Raw genomic sequence first — 22,142 nt, 5'->3', positions numbered from 1 at the left:
CTTTTTTGTGAAACCATTGATGCATTTCTCTGCAATTCAGTCACCAACAAGAATAACCTTAGAGAGGGACTCATTATTAGATTTATGTGTTACAAATCATGAGTTATCAAGAGTGCTATCAGGTGTGCTTACATTTAATTTGAGCGACCATCTGCCTATATTCTGTTTTTTTCCTCGGGCGATAAAAAAAAGGAAGCAAGTACCAACTCCCCAGATAGTATATCGCAGTTTCAATCAAGAAAACTTAGCTAGGTTTAGATCCATGATGGAAAGCACTGCCTGGAGCGAAGTTTACAATGAGTTAAATCCTAGTATAGCGTACAATATCTTTCTTCAGTTAGTAAAAAGCAAATATGATACCGCATTTCCTTTGACAGTGGGAAAAACTCACAAAAAGTCTCGAAAGCCGTGGGTTACGAGAGAGTTATATCGACGAATTCAAACCCGTGACAGGCTTTTTGACAAATTCATCCAATCAAAAGATCCAGTCATACTTAAGGAATACAAGAAACTTAGAAATAAGTTAGGCTCTGATATTAAAAAAGCTAAGAAACAGTATTATCAGAATAAATTTTCAGCAGTCTCCAATTGCCCTAAAAAAATATGGGATTGTTTGAGCGACCTCATGGGAAGGGCAACAACCCATATTCCCAGCACATTAACATTCAATGGTGTTGAATACAGTGGCGCTGCTTTGGCAGACAAGTTTAATGCTCATTTCCTATCCTCTGGCGAATCATCTCAGAAGCAGGATAGAAATCATGAAATTGCTCAGTATATTGCCTCTCCAATTGGTAGTTCCATATTCTTGAATCCTTGCAGCGAACATGAAGTATTCACATTTCTTAGAAGCCTAGACAAATCCACTGCGGCAGGCGCAGATGAAATTAAGGCCGAGCCTATTATTGCTGTTGCCGATCTAATTAGCTTGCCCTTGCAGCATATATGTAACAACGCGTTAGTTCAAGGTATTTTTCCAGATGGTATGAAAATTGCCAGAGTGGTTGTTTTACACAAAGGTGGCCCTTATGACAATATAAACAACTACAGACCTATATCTGTACTCCCTTTGTTTTCTAAACTGCTGGAATATTTGATCAAAATCAGACTGTGTAAGTTCTTTGACGACAGACAAATTTTTGTTAACGAACAGTTCGGATTTCGTGAGAAGAAGTCAACAGAAATGGCATTGCTTAGTATAAAGGAAAAAATATTTTCTAATATGGATGACAAACAATTTACAGTTGGACTTTTTTTAGATTTCAGGAAGGCATTTGATTCAGTTAAACATGATATTTTATTTTATAAGCTACCTTTTTACGGCATTCGAGGAGTTGCCTTAAATCTGATCCGTACTTATCTTTCCGGTCGCGTTCAGTATACATGTTTGAATGGTCATCAATCACAACCTGGTCAATTAATATACGGTGTCCCACAAGGGTCTATTTTGGGTCCAGTATTTTTCATTCTTTATATCAACGATATAATAGCCATCCCTCGAACTCCCACAATAATTTTATATGCAGATGATACCAGTGTATTTTTTTTCTGGCATGCATCTTAGTAATATTCAGGCTGAGGCAAATGCATGGTTACAAGAATTGTCTTTATGGTTGAATATAAATAAACTAGAGTTAAATGTTAATAAAACAAAGCTTATTGTATTTAAGGCACGTAACAAGCCTGATAACAGTGAAATTAATCTTACATTCAAAAATAGCGTAATTGAGCGTGTTTCTTCCTACAAATTTTTAGGCATAATCTTTGAAGAACACTTGAGTTGGACCCTGCATATTAATAAGATTCATGCCAGCATATCAAGGTCATTATGTGTATTATATAAACTTCGAGACCTTGTTCCGAAATGGCTGAAGTGGCAGTTATATTATACCCTAATTCAATCACATCTTCATTATTGTTTACTTGTTTGGGGATCTACAACGAAAACTAACCTCACGAGGCTGATAACATTACAGAAAAAAGCAATACGATATGTCGAAAACCTTGCATACAATGATCATACAGGTTTGTACTTCACTAAGCATTCTATTCTAAAAATCAATGAATTATTTGAGTTGAAACTGCTTTCTTATGTGTTTAACGATTTCAAACATCATCCCACTAAATATGTTCAATTAAACTCTAGTAGTGACGCGCCTTATAAATTAAGGCACGTCAGTTACAGAGTACCATTTGTAAGGACTAACTATGGAACCGAAATGCTTTCATATTTAATTCCCAGTCTTCTAAATAAACATACACAGGCCATAGAAATTATTCAGAAATCTGTTTCCCAAAAGTCATTCAATAGAAATGCTAAAGCTTACCTCCTTTCTCGCCCGAATGATTAAAATTCTTGATGTCCCTGTTTTTCCGTCAACTCTTTGAATTCTCGTGTTTTTCTTGTTGTGATGTGTCTTGTAAATATTTACTTTAATTATGTCATTGCAAAAGTATGCACCTTCCTCCTACTTTTACCTTGTATAATTATGTGTTGTTTTTTCTAATGAGAGTGTATGAAGCTCTTGCTTCTTTTGCCGCTTGTCGTGAGCATTGTGTCGGGTGCTTGGGCCCCGTCAGGCAGAGTGCATCTGCCTTTTGCCCCTGCATCCGAGACCTTGTTGTCTAAATAAAGATCTATCTAATTGATACATGAACTAATCAAGGCATTTATCTAGGTAATAACCAACTGTGAATAATTTGAAGCCTTATTTGTCTGGGGCAATGAAAGGCCCAAAAATTAAAATAAGTGACGTTTCTAAGCTGCAATACTGAAACGAATTTCCAATGTGAGGGAAAAACGCTAGTGTACAGAAAAAGTGTACATAACTGCAATCACTAACACAGAGTATTCACTTTTAAACAGCGACCTCCAGCACATATCATTCGGTAAGCCAAAAACGTTTTAGGAAGTTATCAACCGGGCACTGACACGCGCAGTCGCTCTTGCTATCTTGTTTTAAACGTGCTCCTACCTGGACTGCGATAACAATTCACCGCCGCATTTTCATCCGTTTTTACGCAAGAGCATGAGTAACATCGTAAATATATCTGCCCACACCACCTCCACCACGGGCAATAACTTTATCTTGAGATTAAATTTTTTCCTTATTTACAAGAGTGAAACTTTCTTCATCAGCCGATGTTGACCCAATGAACTCATAGCAACTGCGTCAGTGCAGTGTACTTGCTGGCGATGTTCTCAGAGTGACACTCTAGTAAAATACCAGCAATTTGGGCATGTCGTTTACCTCTACAAATGTGGTGACGAAAATTCTCTCATCCATTGCTGTCGTGTGACTCTGACCATCGTTCACAGGCAGACCTACTCATAAAAAAGTAAACTGATATTTTGTTCAATGAAACCAAATGAGTCAGCATTTACTATTTCTTCTGGCAGATGGTTCCAGGTTTGAAATGTGGAAGCAAAATATTAATTTTTAAATGCATCACAACGCGAAGAAACCTGTCTGATGTACTTAATATGATTGGTTCTGTCTGAATGTTGGAAGAATAGCCTCATATACTTTGCGTTAGCTACGTCCATGTGACCACGATAAAAAAAAGGAAAATAAGCTTCACTGCCGCGACCCGTCGTCTCGATATTAGTGTCGGAATGTTAGCTTGTTCGCGTAGAGCACTGACACTGTCATACGGCGACTATCTGGAATAAATGTAACAGAGTGCCATGCGGTGCATTATATTTTGTCAACTAGATAAGCCTGGTGTGCGGACTATATAATACTGGCGTACTCAAGCATCGGCTGAACGAGGGCTTTATATGCTTCTTAATCTTACATGATATGGCGCTGCAGCCAGTTTTCGACACAAGAAATTGAGCTGCCTGAATACCTTTGCACATGTGTTGTCAATGTAGGCGTCCCACTTGAATGTGCGCGAGAACGCCGCCCCGAAATATTTTCTGCGTCTGAACATTCTGAACATGTTAAAACTGTGCCCCTTGTATTGTATCTGAATACCTGCGGTATCTTCTTATGAGTAAAGCTAATTCATGCTTGGCTCGTGTTGAACCTCATTCCCCATTTTTCGCACCAATTTACAACGTTGTTTACTGATAGGTTTATGGTCTAGGCACCAAAAAGTTGTGTAGACAGCACAATGATCTGCGAAAAGTCGTACTGTTCCGATAGACTCAACACATGATGGGATGTCATTAATATAGACTAAAAAGAGCTATGGGTCCGATGCAGACCGCTGTGGTAGACCAGAAAATGCATGATTGTTGTCAGACTCAGCATCGTTTACAGGTGCATATTATGATCGGAATGGAAGATAAAATGATATCCATGCAATGGTATTCGAATCAGTGCCAATAATTTTAAGTTTTTCGATCAGTTCACAGTGAAGGACGCGATCGAATGCTTTGGGAAAATACATCGTTGAAAGTAGCTTCATGGCTTATATATGCTCATTTATCTGGAAAGTGAAAGACCTAAATGCAGCCTTGCTTTGAAATGCTATATGTTGGTCTTTAGACGGCTGCATAGAGTAATTAGAGGTCTCGAATTAAGCTTATAAAATTACACATTTCCGACTATTTATGGTCAGAATAGCTGTGCTTGCTGGGGAATTCTGCTCGGGTGACAGCAAAATTTTTAGACAGGTGTTCCTTTTGGATTGTCCTTCTGATTGCCGAAGCAACATACGTATGCAAAGGGCACAGTATACGTGTGATTACTAACTGGAATAAAATGTCATCAGTTTGCATGGTGGCTACAGATGCCGTTTGTATTTTCTTTTTGACGGAGTTGCAAATTGAAGGCTGCTGCTTTAGTCCTGGCTCAATCGGCACACGCGGGAATAAGTAAATCCGTCCCCCAAAATTCTTCGTTACATCTACGCTTACAGCTCAAGTTCGGTGACTAGGAGATTACAGAAGTTTCGCTGTGCGCGTTTGTAAAAAATTAGCTGCACGTCACACGCAGCGAGATCCTGATGAATAAACTAAGTACGCTAGGCGACGTCAGGTAATTTCATAAAAAATAGGTTGACGTTCCTTTTTCTTCTTTATTTCTGCATCACAAACGAGGCAGAGCTTTTCCCAACGTTTTGTTTTGAATAAATTGTTTGCTTTCAGTACACGAAGCATACAGTGGAGTAGGGAAAGCTGTTATCACAAGATGGACCTTCGGCATAATCGCACGAGAGATCGGCCAATCACGGGGTGAGTTTCAAATGCCATGTGCTTCTTTCAGCTCACAATTCTACTGCAAGTGCTTCGGGAATACAACACTTATCGGAAATTTATGACTGTAGCCATGATTTTAGCAGTTGTATTGTTGCCAGTAGTGAAAAAATAGGTCTGAAAACTTTGAAAACTAATGGTTCGCAGAAGTCAGCGTAAAAAGCCTTTATTCTTCCGCCTCCCTATACTACTATAAATATAAAAAATTTGTATTCTTTAACTTTATGTTATTTACTTTATTCCATACATTTCGTCTGTTTTGCAGTACCTCTTGTTAGAAATTAGACGATAGGTTGCAATGTACGCAAAAGTTCAGGAGCCAAGAGTGCCGAGAAAATTGGAAATGTGGTTTAAACCTACCTCTCGCTTGCACCAAGAAGAGATATTTCCGCATTTGCACGCACGCTAATGAAATGCGTTTATATATTTCTGCTCGTGTTGTAGTTCATATATAACACGCTCTGCTGTTTACGATGTTTCGCCTGAGGTAAGAAAGAGCAAACGTATGGTTGGCGGCCGTTGGTTGCACTGCTCTCTTTTTCCGATAACCAAAGGCGAAGAATGAACTGTGAACTGAAGCTATAGCAGCAGTAGGTGCGAACCTGAGAGAGTCACCGGGGTTCTCTGCTGCGTGTAGAAGTGTATCATTTGGCTCAGGTTATCTTGACAACACAATGCAGTGATTGAGCGAGTTGATGTGCTCTCCTCAGAAGGAGTTTCGGAGCCCCTTTAAGAGACCAGAAGAGGGCAGAGTTGGTGAAGGAAACAAACGCGGCTTAGCGACATCCTAGTAAAATCAAGGGATTGAGCATGGCATGTAATGCAAAAGCAAGATAACCACTGGTGCTTAAAGGTAACGGCTTGGTTTCAAGAGAAGGCAAGCGTATACCAGGGGACGGCAGGAAGTTAGGTGGGCGGATGAGATTAAGAAGTTTGCGGGAATATGGTGACCGCAACTGGCATAGGACAGGGTTAATTGGAGACATATGGGAGAGGCCTTTGCCCTGCACTAAGCGCAGTCAGGTTGATGATGGTAATGGTATCATAACGTTCACGTTGTCACTGCGCACTGAATTGTACTAGTTTCGAGCTGGCCAGAATAAAGTGGACGAAGCAGCAGGGGTCCGAAAGAAATCCTTTACGAGAAGCGTCCGTGCGCTCCGGCGTAGCAGGGGCTGTACAAAAATACGTGCATACAAGAGCCGAACAGATTTACTGAAACCAAAAGATCAAGTCTTTGAAGGTCATCATGACGAACTCGGGGACAGCGCCTGTCTGCCTTTGTCTAGCGGTGCCCTTATGTGCTAACCTCTGCTATGCGGTCGCAAGAAATAGCTGTGTTCCCAAGAGGACTTCAGCCACTGCTATGGTCCACACCTGACATATAAACGATCATCGTCACTTACATCTGCCCAGCCTAGAGATTCCCCATTGAATAAGGTGATAGAGAGCCGATTATATCGCTGCGCTAAAGTGGCAACCTGAGTATAGTGTACTAGAATAGTAGCACGCCGTTATCTACGTTTCCCATTCGAAATCAGCTCCTCAAGCTTTACGAAGCACCGACGGGACTCATGACATTAAGCGAATGTGGATAACTGAATACAAAGGTTTCCACAAAATACCGCCATTGTTTTGCAGACTACTGGCTAGCCCTCTTCCGCAAACACACCGCCGGTGCCTACAAAAGAGACATGCATATAATCAGCATCACCCATGCCTTGGTGGTGGCAGTCACCCTATTGCGTCCGAGCAAGCGGTTCGCCATGCGCAAGGTCGTCGCTTGGCATCTGCTCCGCGCACTGATTGGGTTCAAGCAGCACTGCTCCGTCGCCTTCGACGATGCCAGTAAACATATCGGAACGCAGGTAACCTCTCGCAAAGGCGGTGTCAATTCACTATATTCTGTTTAAATCCGTGTATTTCTATGTCCAAACCAATATCACATTCCTCATCACATGATGTTGCCGGCGTAGACTACATCATCGTTTTCTAAGACATCTGTATTATTTCCAAAGATGCGGTAGCTCCCTTATGATGTATATTTATGTATTCATATATATGGTTCTTGGGTCAGTGGGGTTTAACGTCCCAAAGCGAGTTAGTCTGTGGCATACAGACTTATCACTTCTCAGCTAAGTGTAAAATGTGAAGTTGAAAAGCGCTTCATTTAGGTCTAACTTTGTTCCGAGTGGACCTTTCGGGCGAAACCTATCGTTCTTCAGGCCTGAAGGTACGCGGTTCTTCCTAAGGAACTGGATTCGTGACATGCATAGGATTCGTGATATGCTCCGTGCGCAGCGGAGCGTAAAACTCCACACAAAATTAGGCACTTTCTTGGGGTGATATGGCATTAGAAGTTCATCGCAGCCGCGATGCGAAAGAGTCATTTGCTTCTGCGTTTTTCTTCCCAGAAACCTGAGACCGTATGCGAGAGGTTACTCGCATTCACTAAACGACATGAGGGCATTGCAATAAACCTAGTCGAAGGTGAGTAGAGTTTTGTAAATTTTGCTGTGGTAAGCGCGAGAACTACAAAAAATGCGAAAAAAACAAAAAAAGTGTGCTCTCAAAAACAAGTGCTGTCAATTTTTAAACCGTACGAACGGGTTTATAGTTATTGGGGACTGAACGCATTATATTAAAAAAAGGCAACTTTGTGCTGAAACTTGGCGGATTACAATGTAATTAGTTATGAACAAGCCTTGCTTTTAGACAGCATCTGGAGCAACTCCTGTGAATTATCCAGATTCGAGTGTGGTAAGAGTAAAAGTAGGTTGCTGTCGCCTTTTTGGTTTGTCGTCAAGTTTGAGTTTACCAGACGCATGGAGCATAATTCGAGAGCAAATCGATTGGACATTTACTCTTTATTTTTTTTGGGGGGGGGTGACTTTTGGTGATTTTTACGGGCAATAGTCCGTTGACTGCGCCACAAACATTACCCACAAGATGGTGCATGATCCGACGTGGTACAAAATTTTCAGGCTTGTATGAGCTGCGCCAGGCATTACATGGATGGTGTGATCGTTCACAATCGCTATATGAGTCATTCGACGCATGAAGAAGCCTTTCTTCAGAAATGTTTCCAACGTTCTCGAAGCGGCAAGTTGAGAGTAGCACCTGTACATGAAGCGTGTTTCGGTTAAGCGGGCTCCGTTTACTGCAATCGGTATTTTGAAAAGTGGTTTCGTGTGTCAGAGAAAAGGGGCTCAAGGAATATGAGGTGATAAAAAACTCAGAGGGATTAAAAAGCCATCTGAAAAGCCTTTACACGAAGAGAACAGGCGAAAGGATTTTGTATTGTCTGTTCAATCCACGCAAGTGTAAGTTTGGCTTTGCAGCACCACCTCAAATCTCAAGCGAACAGCCGCGCGATATCAGGACTTTTTCAGAACGTTCTAGTGAATCCTTATACAGGGTGTTTCACCAAAGACTTTCTGCAATTTTTAAAAATAAGCTATTTGAATTAGATGCGCGCTTTTTCTAGCATAGCATTGTCAGTGGTGTAGTATATCATAATTCAATTAAGACGTCCTAACTAGCAGGCTTGTTAACCAATATTTAATAGTTAACTTTTAAAGTATTACCGTTGGGCTCCTTAATTATTGAGAGGGATGCAGCCCACCGTAAGTCATGTCCATATCCGTTTTTAGAATTTCGAGAACGCGATTATCCTCGGCGCTGTGGCCCAACAAATTTTGGCTATTTCGACGAGTTAGGTTCACTGGAGAGGTTGCTTTGCCTGCAAGCTTCTCAAACCGCATGTATTTTGGCGCGATGTAGGCGAAATTTGTTGGGCCACAGCGCCGAGAATAATCGCGTTCTCGAAATTCTGAAAAACGGATATGGACATTACTTACGGTGGGCTGCATGCCTCTAAATAATTAAGGAGCCCAACGGTAATAGTTTAAAAGTTAACTATTAAATATTGGTTAACAAGCCTGCTAGTTAGCACGTATTAGTTGAATTATGATATACTACACCACTGACAATGCTATGCCAGAAAAAGCGCGCATCTAATTCAAATAGCTTATTTTTAAAAATTGCAGAAAGTCTTAGGTGAAACACCCTGTATAGCGATCAGTAGATATGACACGTCTAATCCAAGGCACAGACCTTCAACCCCCCCCCCCCCCCCCCCCTCCCCGCCCCTTCCGCCTACTTTTCAGTTCTCCTCATCCATCTGCGATTAGTGCTCCTGGGCGGAGGTTTCGGTATTCTCCCGAGATTGTGGTTTGAATTTTGCACCTAGTTTGGTTCAACCTCTTACTGCATACTCAAACCTTGAGTATCCAGTAATTACCATTCATACTCCTCGTATACGGAAAAAAACTGAAATTGTTTTATACTTAGTAGAAAGGCATTCAGTAGATTGCCTATAGACATGAGGAAATTCAAATTGTTATAGACTTTAGTCGAAGGGAAGTGTATAGATTGTCTATAGACAAAAGAAAATGGTTTGTTTGGGTTTATGTGGGTTCAATGTTGCAGAACGACTCTGCTATGAGGGACGCCGTAGTGAAGGGCTCCGAATAATTTCGACCACCTGGGGTTCTTTAAGTGCACTGACATCGCACATTACACGGGACTCTAGAATTTTGCCTCCATCGAAATTCGACCGCCGCGGCCGGGATCGAACCTGCGCCTTTAGTGTCAGTAGCCGAGCGCCATAACCCCTGAGCCATCATGGCAGCGTAAACAAAAGGAAATTGAAATTGTTATAGACTACTGTCTATCGATAGTGTGTAGATTAACTACAAGCGAAAAGAAATTGGAATGGTTATAGGCTATAGTCTAAAAGAAGTCTATAGGTTGTCAACAGACGAAATTTCGGGAGCTCTTTGCTACCGCGTCCCTTATAGCCTGAGTCGGTTTGGGGCATTGAACTCTAATAAATCAAGCCAAAAGAAATCTGAAAGTATGAGACTGGTCTACACATAGCCACAGAGTACCTGTAGCCAAAAGAGAATTAAAATTGTTAGACTGGTCTATAGATAGTCTATAGAACGTATTTGCCTAAAGAAAATTATGACTCCTATACACTTTACACCACAGACAATATGTAGGTAGTGTATAAGCAAAAATGAAATTGAAATTTTTGATGGTGGCATATAAGTAGTCTACAGACGTGATGCATACAAAAGCAAATTGAAATTGTTATAAACTTTGGTCTATAGATAGCCTATCGAGTGCATAGACAAAAGGAAATTTCGGATTTCATGAGGTTTAATTTATAGCCTAGTGATTTTCTATAGACAGATGGAAACATCTAAAGGATGACAATTGTATCTATAAAAGGTCCGTAAAAATATATAGAAAATTTTTATAAGACTACAAAACAACTTAATCTCGGGTCACTTGGTGGTTGCCAGTTGGCAGCCAACATAACATAACATAACATAACATCCAAGAATCAAATTATTTATAAAAAACATCAATCCGCCCACAAAACAGAACAAAAACCTCCGTGATCATGCCCTTAGTCATGTGGAGATCGCACAGACGAGCCGCTGATTTGCTTTCAGCAGCGCCACCAGGTTTCCATGCAAGGCGCACGTAGACAGGCAACTGTTAGCGTACAATCTGAGACAATCATAAACCGTAGGAGCAGTCAGAATGACTATCGGACGCCTAAGGTAAAGGTCTGGTGGCAGCGCACTTTACCCGTGTGGCCGCGACAATGACTTACAGAAAGCACGATTAGTTCGAGGTGCCAGGTGTGGCGGGCCGCTTCCATTATTAATTCAATATTGAAAGCAATTGTCGGTACCAAAGTACATTCCACTTGAAGACGTACGCAACGTATATCCTGCAGGACCCAACGCCGTTCCATTTTCTCGGATGGCGTCTGTCATGCAGCTGATGGCGCGCATGCAGCACACGATGGCCAACATTGTGAACTTTGACTTTCAATTGTCAACTGATGAGCCCGCATCGTTCAGCGACGCCTTGTTCGACGTTCCTGTAAATGCCTCGTCCAGCTGGTCGTCGGTGCTGTTTAGAGGCCTGGACGCGCTGCCCGTCGGCTTCGTCTCCGACTGGCTGCGTCGGCTGCGTGCGTGGCAAGGGCTGCCCCTTTTGCTGCGGGGGCACCTGGTCAGCATGTTGAATAATGTCGGCGGCGAAGTGGTCAAGTACTTTGCCCCGCCCTACTACTACGACGACGGACTTGAGGCGTACAACTACGGCGTCCTGGGGCAGGCAAGTCGATAGTCAGAGCGCACTGTATGCTCGGCGCTTTCCCAATGGAGGGAGGTGTTAAAATTGAATTCCCGTTGTTGGGAACTTCTTCGTGACAGCCTCGTAGTGTTAGAAAGCGTCGCTAACAGTGCGGCTATTAGGCAGGAAAGAAAAAAACACACACACACAATCCTGCATGTTCTTGAGTGGGAGGTTTATGCGTTCGTGCTTGTGGGAAGTTCAGCTCCAGAATTTGTTCGATCATACTGCCCTTCTCAATGGAAGCAAAACAAACAATCGCATAATTGTCTATATAGTATGAACTCATATGCCATGTGGCAGCGGGAAGTTCTCACCACCGGCGGATGAGTGGCGCGACCATCGTCGCTGGTGGTACGACGACGAACACGACCTCGAGGTGGCATGATGCCTATGCTCGGCGGTACCATAGCAGTATAGGTCTCGTGCTGCTTCGGTTTGACTTCTACCCCGTCGCGGTGGCTCAGTGGGTACGGCGCTCGGCTGCTGACCCAAAAAGACGCGGGTTCGATCCCGGCCGCGGTGGCTGAATTCCGCTGAAGGCGAAATTCTAGAGGCCCGTGTATTGTGCGATGTCAGTGCGCGTTAAGGAACCCCAGGTGGTCGAAATTTCCGGAGCTCTTCACTACGGCGTCCCTCATAGCCTGTGCTTTGGGATCTTAAACCCCAATAAACCAAACCAAACCAAACCGGTCTGACTTCTAGTCAGGGGTCTTTCGATCCGCTGCGCTGTCCTTTCTCCCTTAACATACACTACTGAAGCTAGTGTGGGCTCAGTGTGGCTATCGTATATGCACTAAAATGCGCCAATTTCTCCAATACGTTGACAACGTAACTTCAGGAAAAGGGAAAAAAAAGTATTGCATGGAATGTCGTAGACGTCGCACAGGCAAATGTCTAAGCCGCAAAACATTGGACTAGGGTGAATGGAATGTCGCAAGATATATCTCTGGTGGAGTGGTAGAATCAGAAACGCGACACTCGAGACGCAGCTTTAGTTACTCCGAAAGCTAGGACGAACGAAAAGAAGCAATTACAGTGGAGTGCGAGTTAATGCAAAATGGAATCGTCTTCCTTCCGAACAATTAATATTCATGAGACAACCCAAACATACGCAGCGTCATCGGTGTAGTACACTTAGGGCAGTAATTAATAGGGTCATGTCAAAATATTTTTCTCCTCCCAAAAATTCTGTTGATTACCCTGCTACATCATCAAATTTCCTGAAAGCTAATGAGCGTTCCGCATTGGGGCCTAATAGGAGGACTGAAAATTTCCTGAAAAAGGAATAATCCAACACCCCTACTTTGGAACATTGCAACGTCTGGATGGTATCCATCGAGAAAAACATTAGTATAATCAGTCATGGAGAGGACTGCGCTCAAGGCTTTCGCGCTGGGAGCATGTGCCATTGCAGGGCAGTGGTGCATCGCTTAACCACTGCATCACTGCTCGAGGAGGGCTATGAGGACTCCCAAGGTTATAAATGTACAGAACGACCTTCTGCATATAAGAAAACCGATCACGCTACCGTTTCATACCATTAAGGCGGAGCTTAAACATCCTCTACAATTGTTTGTTGGATACGTTTCAGACGCAAAGTTTCGAATACTTGCAATAAGCTCTCCTTCAGTTTCGGCTTCAGGTTCGCAGCAGTTTCCTGAAGGTATTCGCCTTAATTTTCCAAGAATGGAAGCCGGGAGCATTTGCTACTTAAAAACCGATCTCCTGCAGTAGTCCCGAGAATTCGAACCGGCATTGGCTTAAACAGAGCAGCCATGCTTGAGGACGCTTTGGCTTGCTCGGCCATCACCGCAGCCTCTCACGCTATGCGTTGCAACGGGCAACCTCTCTCGCTATAACTAGCTGCTCTGCAGCGGTATTGGAGTCGCCCTGACTGTGCGATGAAGCTGTCTGAGTAGAGAGATAGAAAGACACCATATGTTGCAACCGACAGCGCTTTCTAGCTCATTTTTAGGGCCTAAAAAAGCGGCGAGCATATTGCCGCGTCGAGCACCGAAAGAAGCAAGGGACGCTGAGTGCGCTGTCTAGCTTGAAGAGAAGCGACTGCGGCCGGCGGCTTCTCAAAGGGCGCGAGCTTCCCGCGATACCATGCGCGCTGTGTAGCCAGAATAGAAGCGGGCGAAGTGCTGCTACTGTCATATACGAGCCATCCCACAATGCGCTACGGCTCTCCTGCGGTATATTCCACGCTTACAGTTTTATCGTTTTATCTATGACTGTGGTTATGCGGATCGTGGGTTCGAATCCCACCCGTGTAGGCCCCACTACAAAGGTGTTTAGGGAAAAAATTCCCTGCGTGATGTCTATGCATGCTATATACTGTAAATTACTTACAAGGTCTCCGCGGTGACTCAATGGTTATGGTGCCAGGCTGCTGCCACGAAAGACGCAGGTTTGATCCAGGCAGCGGTGATCGCACTTCAATGGAGGCGAAATGCTAGATGCTCGTGTAATATGCGATGCAAGTTCACGTAGACACTTCCACGCGATCGAAATTATGCGGAGCTCTCCACTACGTTGTCTCTCATAGCCCGAGCCGCTTTGGAATGTTAAACGCCATAAACCCTGACTTCCTTACTACTTGTGAGAACCTAAATTTCGTGTTTTGAGTACAGGATACACTTAAATAAAAATTGTTTCTGCAAATACTTTGGAGAAAATATTGATTATTTTATCACAACGTTTATCCGGCAAATCGAGCGCTTTGTTCCTGTGTTTAATACATATGTCGTGCAAGCGAAGACTAGACACCAAAATTCACGTTTGCACAAAGACATTCATTTTAAGATACCTGCCACAACGAACCCGTAAGGGACAGTTTCTTAGCGCCCTTCGAGCGGAGGATATGCTTCAGTGAGCCACGCTTCTTCAACCAGACTCTATACATCTCCTCTTAAGTGCAGTGGAAGCAAAATCCCACATTGCGATGCAATCACACTACACTATGTCCTTATTGCAATGCCTGTCGTACCCGCGCGGCAGCCCACAGCTGCCGCTGTCCCTTGCAAGAGGGGAGCATGAAGGGTTCTGACAGCCTAAGTCATCATGAAACTTAGTGGCCCTGAAAGTCCCGTAAAGCGTGACTTCAGCAAAATCCATAAAATGCGCAGCTTCTCAATTATGAGCCCTCTGTGGCAACGGGGTGTGGTAGCGGGGTTTCTTGCTTTGCGGTCTTGCGGAGCACTTATGGCGCTCCCTAAGCTCTAAATCTCGGTTCGGTAAGTGGGACCCTTGTCCTCATCTTTCCAGACCCTCTGTTTTTAAGGGTACACTAAGGGCTCCACCTTACAGCTGACGAGCCAACCCTGTTGCCTGGTTACTTTTGGCAGAGACTACGTCATTTGGAGCGTCCAGCTTTGGAAGATCAAAACCCACAGGCTACCACCTACCATTTGTTCTTTATTTTCTTTCACTTCCTAGGTCATATCCTGGCCATCCGTGAAGCGAATAAATGAATAAAATTCTACATTAAAGTGCAGTGCAGTTCTATGGAGCGCGAGTGGCGTAATGAGTCCGCAAGCGGGAAAAATTCGCGCCTATGCCTCAGATGGCTGTCTGTTACTTTGCGACCGAAGGAAGTGTTTTTTTTTAGTTTAACGATGATTAACTCTTTCTCTTTGCTCTTGTTGTCGATATTGGTGAATTTCTAAACATGAGTGAATTTTCAAATTGAGTCACATGTAGCGTCGCCTCCGCTCTTGCCTTGTATACCGCGTCCTTTCACCGAGCAAATCCGCCGCAATGGTGAAGTGGACAAGGTTTTAAGCTGCTGAAACCTAAGGTGGCGGGATCGAATTCTGGCCGCGGTGGCCGCATTCCGATGAAGCGGAAGTGTAAAAAAAAAATGCTCGTGGGCTATGCGATGTTAATGCACGCTGATGCACTGCAGGCGGTGTACATAAATCAGGAGCCCTCCACTATGCCACCTCTTACAGCCCATGTGTGTCTTCTGGGCGTAAGACCCCACATGCCAGTGCACAAAAACTTTACCATATCATGCCGTACCATTAGACGCCACGCAATACCATACCACAGGCCACACCATACCATATCAAACAATTCTCTACCATACCATACTATACTACACAATACAATTCTCTACCATACCATGCCATACATACCATACCATACCATAACACATCATACCGTACGGTAAAATACCGTATTATACCATACCATACACAATTCTCTACCACACCACGTCTTTTCTCAAGGTGAATTTGGGTGTGAAGCAACCAATTAACGTTTTGGTCCGGAAAAGAGGGAATTATTTCCTTCGAGCGCTTTTTTTGTTTCGATTTGTATGTTTGGATATTTCCGAAGCGGAAAGGTATCCCGGATATAATAGTTTTAGCGAGAGGTATGTAGTGCATGGTAATATGTCTAACACGTGCCTTTATGTATTCTGTTCACAGATCATCGCTGACTACATTTATTCGGAAACCATGCCCAGAGTCAGTTATCGCTGGTGGCAGTACTTCGGGATGCATGAGAGCGAGCCAGACTACAACAGCCTGTACTGTGCTGATTACCGTGAAACAACGGTAAGATAATAAATGAGCCGAGATGTACTGATTCATTGCCTTGGGAGCGAGTGCTAGCGCTGATGAGGAGATATAGAACTCTCGGGCAATTGGGTGATCTTGTCCCTTCATCAGCTTCAATGCTTTGGGTACACAGGCTGCAGGAAATTAACTTGGGAGCTTAAGTGCTGGTTTTCAATTTCGATCCACGGGTAGATTTTGTCCTCGCAGCTATGATATGTTTCTGCGCAACAATTTTCATATTTTACAATAAACATTTTACTAGTGCGGCAAGGAAATGTACGAAGACTACACAATTTAAATAAATATAGGCTTCTTCAGTAAAAAGAGCGCTTTTTTCGGCATCGTATTGTCAGTGATGTAGTACATAAGAATACAGCTAACACAGGGTAACTAGCAGGGTTGTTAACTAATACTGAGGAAACTTTTAACTATAATTGTTAGGATGACGGGCGTGGAAAGAACCGTAATTAATATCCATATCAGTTTTTAGAAATTCGTGGACGCGGTTACCCTTGGTACTATGGCCCAACATATGTTGGCTATTTCGACGAGTTACGTTCACTGGAGAGGTTGGTTTGACTGCAAGCTTCTCAAAAAAGCATGTATTTTGGCACGATGTAGCCGAAATTTGTTGGGCCACTGCGCTGAAGATATTCGCGTTTTCGAAATTCCAAAACTGATATGGCTGTTACTTCCGGTGGGCAACGCGCCTCTCAATAACTAAGGAGTCTGGTACTAATAGTTAACAAGTTAACTATTCAATATTACATAACCAGCCTGCTAGTTAGCAGGTCTTAGCTGTTTTATGATATACTACACCGCTGAGAACGCTATGCAGAAAAAAGCGCACTTGTAAACTCAAAAAAGCCTATTTTTAAAAAATTGGGCAAATTAGTAGGTGACACGTCGTGTATAATTCTTTGAAGCGATGACCGTCATTGCCTGCTGGTGGCGTGGTATGCGCGCGCATATAAATACACGCAGAAATAAGGTGCAAGTTAGAGACACACCAGACTTGAAAATCGGACGTCTTAGTGGAATTTCATCGTCCTATGCGTGGGTTCGATCTCTCTTGCGGTGGTTAGATCTTGGTGAAGGCGAAATTTTAGAGTCCCGTGTATTTTGAGATGTCAGTGCACTTTAACGAACCCCAGGTGGCCTAAATTTCCGGAGCTCTTCACTACGGCGTCCCTCATAGCTCTAGTCCCTTTGGGACATTAAACCTTCTTAAACCGAACCAAACCGTGTCTGAACCCACCCACTGCCAACTGGGCCGTAGCGACTTGTCAGTATCTAGGGATTAGGGAGAGACTGCAGCAAAATTCTACAACTGGCCTGACTGGGGGCATTTTTTTCGCGTATATTAGTGTAGCGCGAGAGCTAAATTTTTTTGGTAAATCGTGGGAGGGAACAGCGCGAAGAAAAATGACGGACAAAGGAAGAGGACACAAAGACGAGCGCTGACTCGAAACTGAATTTTTTATTGGAAAACGAAAACATATATACATCACACTCACGTGATCACACTCAATAAAAAATTCAGTTTCGAGTCAGCGCTCGTCTTTGTGTCCTCTTCCTTTGTCCGTCGTTTTGTTTCGCGCTGTTCCCTTCCACGATGTCTCAGTACAAACTCGCCCAGTTATCCATCCTTCTTTTTTTGGTAATCTCTACGGTCTAGAGGTGTGAGATCGAAGTGAAGATTATACTGAGCGCATGGGAATGAATTTATATTCCGCTTCATTTCTCTGCTCATTTTACTGTGCACCTGAAGGGAGCCTGTCTTCAAGGTGTTGCCGAGTATGGTCGAGCTTTCCGTGGGAGAAGTGTCAGAAATTTATACTTTTCCGCATTTTATTGAATATCCTGTTCCTTTATACTTGTCTGCATATATTAATTTCGACACTTTGAAGCGAAACCGTATGTGTTAGAAATGTATGCGATATTCCCCGGAATCGAAAGTAATCGGCGTGCTCTGACGCCCGACCAAAGTATATATGAAGCTTAAGACAGGGCAGAGTTCAGCGGTGATGCTTTCGTATTCGTTCAACGCTCGCAACAGAGCAGAAAACAAAACATCGGGTACGTCCTTCAAAGGCACATTGAAACAGATTAACGTCCCAAAGCGACTGAGGCTATGAAGGACGCCATAGTGAAGGTCTCCGGAAATTTCGACCGAATGGCATTCTTTAATGAGCAGTGACATCGTACAGTACACGGGTCTTTAGCATTTCGCTTCTACAGAAATTCGACCACTGTGACCAGGATCGAATCCACGTCTTTTGGGTCATCACGCACGTACCATAATCACAAAACTAAATCAAAACTAAAAAGTGATATCGCCCGTGTGATGGGAAGCGCTTGTGTGGAGAAAGTCGTTTCCGACCGTGGTCCGAGTGGCCGTCTTAATCGGAGAGTCACAGCTCTTATCGGCCAAAACGTGGGCGATATGCGCAACAAGCAGCGGCCACAGTATTGGGCGGAGCGCTACAGGAGGACCGGCCCCACTCATCCAGAGCAGGTTACCTGTGTGTGTGGAAATCTGCATTGAATATATAGTGTGGTGACGGTGTGGCGCGTGGACAAGTCCAATATGTCTGTGGCGTTGTCCTGTCACGCCACACACGCGAAAGCGGGGAATGCAAGAGCGCTTGGGTATGTGGCGCTTGTACAGGTCGCATGGTAGTTAATTCGCATGTTTGCCGATGATTGCGTCGTCTACCGCACAATTGATAACCAATCCGATCAGCTAGCTCTCCAAAACGACCTAACTTGTATAGAAGACTGGTGCAGCCAGTGGCTCTTGGAGCTTAACCCCAATGAATGCAAACACATATCATTTCACCTCAAACGCAAGCCCCTTTTGTTGCCTTGCGGAATTTCTGGCGTTGCAGTAGAATTGACCAATTGCTATAAATACTTCGGTGTAACCCTAAGCCAAGATCAACCTAGAATGCCCATGTCACTAAATTCTATCATCAGCCAACAAAACCCTTGGTTTCCTAAAACCACGTCACTGCAGCCACCTTTCAATCCTCATTTTTTAATTTTATAACTGCCATATTTAACGAATAACATCTTTGTGCATAAAGTTTGATTCTATCTGTACACACCCTTTATGTAATACCCCCTAACTGGGGGTATTCAAGGTAGTAAAGTGAAGTGAAGTGAAGGTTGTGTAATGAAAGTAGATTCGCGGCGAGTAAGATGTGGAGAAGGAGGTCGAAGGAGACGGCGGCTGTGTCGTTGTTCTTGCATTGCGAGAGGTGAGGAGAAGTCTGAGAGCAATGCACGCTAATGCAATGTCCCCCTCTACTTTACTTCCAGCGCGTACGAAGCAGGCAGCTATCGATCGACGACCCATCAATTGAGCTCGACCCTGACACACGCTCCCTGTTCCATCCCAAGGCGTCACGCATTGCGCAATACACCTTCAAGCGTCTGCCTTTCGCCGAACGCCGCGTGCTACCGAACATCAGGCTGACGTCAATGCAGCTGTTCTACGTCATACATTGCGCCTTCAGCTGCACGCGCAATGATTCATATCTGTTCCGGTCGACAATATCCTGCATGGTGGCTCTCCTCCATTCGCGCGGACTGGTGCAGATTCCGTGCGGGGGAGGTGCGGAACTGCCAAAGTATTTCTGCGCCTATATTTGAACGCTGATGTTTCATTTTGGTTTGAGATTATTACGGGTTTTTACCATGGTTCTACCAAACCTGAGCGCCAAAAGCTAGTAAAGAATGTACTTGGGATTGTGTCGTTGGCTCGTTAGAGTTTCCGCGCAAAAACTCGCATGACCAATGACTTGCCGCAAGCTAGCCCCGAGCCCTCCGCTACTACTTCTGTAACGGCTACGCTCAAGGGACACACACACAAAAAAGGGTGGAATCAAAAGAACTGCTTCGAATGCGAACGGCGTTGAAATTGTTGGGCGCTTCCTACCAACAATGGCCTTTCGCAGATCGATTTTTGCGTATTTATTCTTCGTCGGCATTCGAAAAGCAGGGATTTTGGCACTGGTGTTGTGCTGCATATCTCCGAGTACCGTGTAGCAACCCGCGCCGCCGTTAGTGGCGAAATGCCGAAGAAGACAAAGGGCCGCCAACACGCACTGGCCCAACAGGAAACGCTGCTCGCGCCGTGGCGCTATATTAGAGGCAAAAGAACGGGTCTACGGTTATTCAGGTATGACTGCTTGTCAAGGAGTCATATTCGACTCGACGCTGTATCAGACAATTGCGTCTGCTGTGGAGGCTCCCATGGCTCAAATGGTTGAGAGGATTGTTGCAAGTGTTTCGGAATGTCTTACCAACGTTCTAGCGCCTCACCTTACCAGTGCCGTGCAGGCCCGTTTGGCCTCTCTCTCGACAGTAATTCCCTCTCCTCTTACCCGTTCTACACTATCTTAAACATCTCAGCCCCAGGAACGAACTACTGGCCGTACCACCGCACTTTCCTCGGGTACCTCAAATGATGTTGCAATCATCTATGATTCTGAGATGATGGAGCCTGATTCCCGCGTTTTCAAGCGCAGCGGGTTCCCCTTGTCTCATTCGTGTACTTCGCGTCCGCTAGCCAAATCAAAGAAGCAGCAGCTTGGCACTAAGCCTAAGGACACCAACTAAGAGCAGGCATTTGCTGCGTGAAGGCTTTCACAATCATAGCGTCGTTTCGAGTTCTACAGTGGAACTGCCGTTCTAGTCTTACAGCTTCAATAGATTTACACTGTATTTCTTCCAAGCTTAATAAATGTCATACTTTTACAAGAAACGCCGGCGTCAAACAACAAACATTTTGATTTTAAAAATAATCGCTCATTTCGTCTAGATCATAAGTCACGAGGAGGGGGCTTGTTACCTTATTTTCTTCAAAATTGTGCCACAGGGCTAAGGTATCTTTTCAGGAAATGTCCGCTGACTGTGAGATTTACCTAACATATTTACATAATAGTTTACTTATGTATGTCAGGCCGATTTCTGAATTCGGCTGTGTCGTTTCCAGGCTCGGCTACATGCAAAATTCGTCCCCTCATCGTTTTGAACAGGGAAGCGCTGCGGATGTACCATGGTCTACCCAACTTTGTGGCTACCAATGTGCTGTACCTTGAAGCCCGCATTCCCCCTCTTTTGTTCAGAATTCTAATGCTAACTGTGCAGACTTTTCCAAAAATCTATGAATCCCATTTTCACTGTCTGAAAAGCATTTTCTGTTGCAGCCGGCCTCCATTCTTGGAGCCCACTGGCCTTCTTTTTATACCCCACAGGTCGTATTTGTATAAAGACTAATTGAGTCTTTAAACGCGCAGATTTATAACACCCTTCCAGCGCTAAGCAGTGGATTCTGTGTCCACGTTGTTTTCGACAACATTTTCCCCTAAAACTCATAACGTTTACCACTCGGTAATCTAAACGGACTATTGAAAGATCTTTTAATTAAGGTCCCTACCTACAAATATTACGATACTAACCGACGTCGCACAATGCAACGAAAAGGCAGGTGTGGGAATTTTCAGCCCGCGTTTAGACTGGTCCTTTTCACTGCGCCTTCTACGCTTCACCCCTACTTTTCAAGCAGAGTTTCTTGTAGTAGTTCTTGCTCTAGGCAAGCTAGGCCCCTCTATTTCTGCAGTGGCAGTCATTAATTGATATAGCCAACAGTTCGAAATATCTGTGTACGATATATCTGGACTCGACTGACAGCGTGTCCTCATATCACGTCAGGCCCTCGTGGCTGCTACAGTCATGAAATCTCAGAACACGCTTTTCTCTATCTTTCTCGGTGAACAAATATTTTCCTGGGGCAGAAATGACGTTTTGCCCAACCTATGCACAAGTGAAGCTCCAGGCAGGCATTATCACGCATGAAAGCAGAGGCCTGGCCTGTTCCATGGGATAAATCGGGAAGTAGTGCATGGTTTTCCGAGCGTTCTAAGTTGGCAGATAATCCGAGTTGTTTCCTCTACGTCCACTGCACTCGCGTCAACCGTTTTCGTCCTCTACTACTTATATCTACAAGTCTTGAATTGCTTAACACCTGATTATTCGTCTTCTATTTCGACATGTACCTCAGCACAAATTCTATGGCAATTTATTTTTATTCATTTCATTACTTGTTTCTCTTTTTTTCCCTTTTACATGCTAGCGTT

General features: G+C 44.0%; 1 protein-coding gene across 1 annotated transcript in view; it reads left to right on the top strand.

Annotated features, from left to right (window-relative positions):
* Positions 1-22,142, top strand: part of LOC149343598 (uncharacterized) — a 62,423-nt gene that overhangs the window by 8,721 nt on the left and 31,560 nt on the right. Inside the window, exons 2-3 of the mRNA XM_089547028.1 lie at positions 11,066-11,407; positions 15,865-15,993. Of these exons, the coding sequence (XP_089403154.1) occupies positions 11,066-11,407; positions 15,865-15,993 (471 nt within the window). The remainder of the gene's footprint in view (positions 1-11,065; positions 11,408-15,864; positions 15,994-22,142) is intronic.

The sequence above is a fragment of the Amblyomma mixtum genome, chromosome 5 (assembly GCF_055824585.1).
Source record: "Amblyomma mixtum isolate Tamu chromosome 5, ASM5582458v1, whole genome shotgun sequence".
NCBI classification, from domain to species: Eukaryota; Metazoa; Arthropoda; class Arachnida; order Ixodida; family Ixodidae; genus Amblyomma; species Amblyomma mixtum.
The sequence above is the reverse complement of the archived record's forward strand: the minus strand, read 5'-3'. Positions and strand labels throughout refer to the sequence as shown.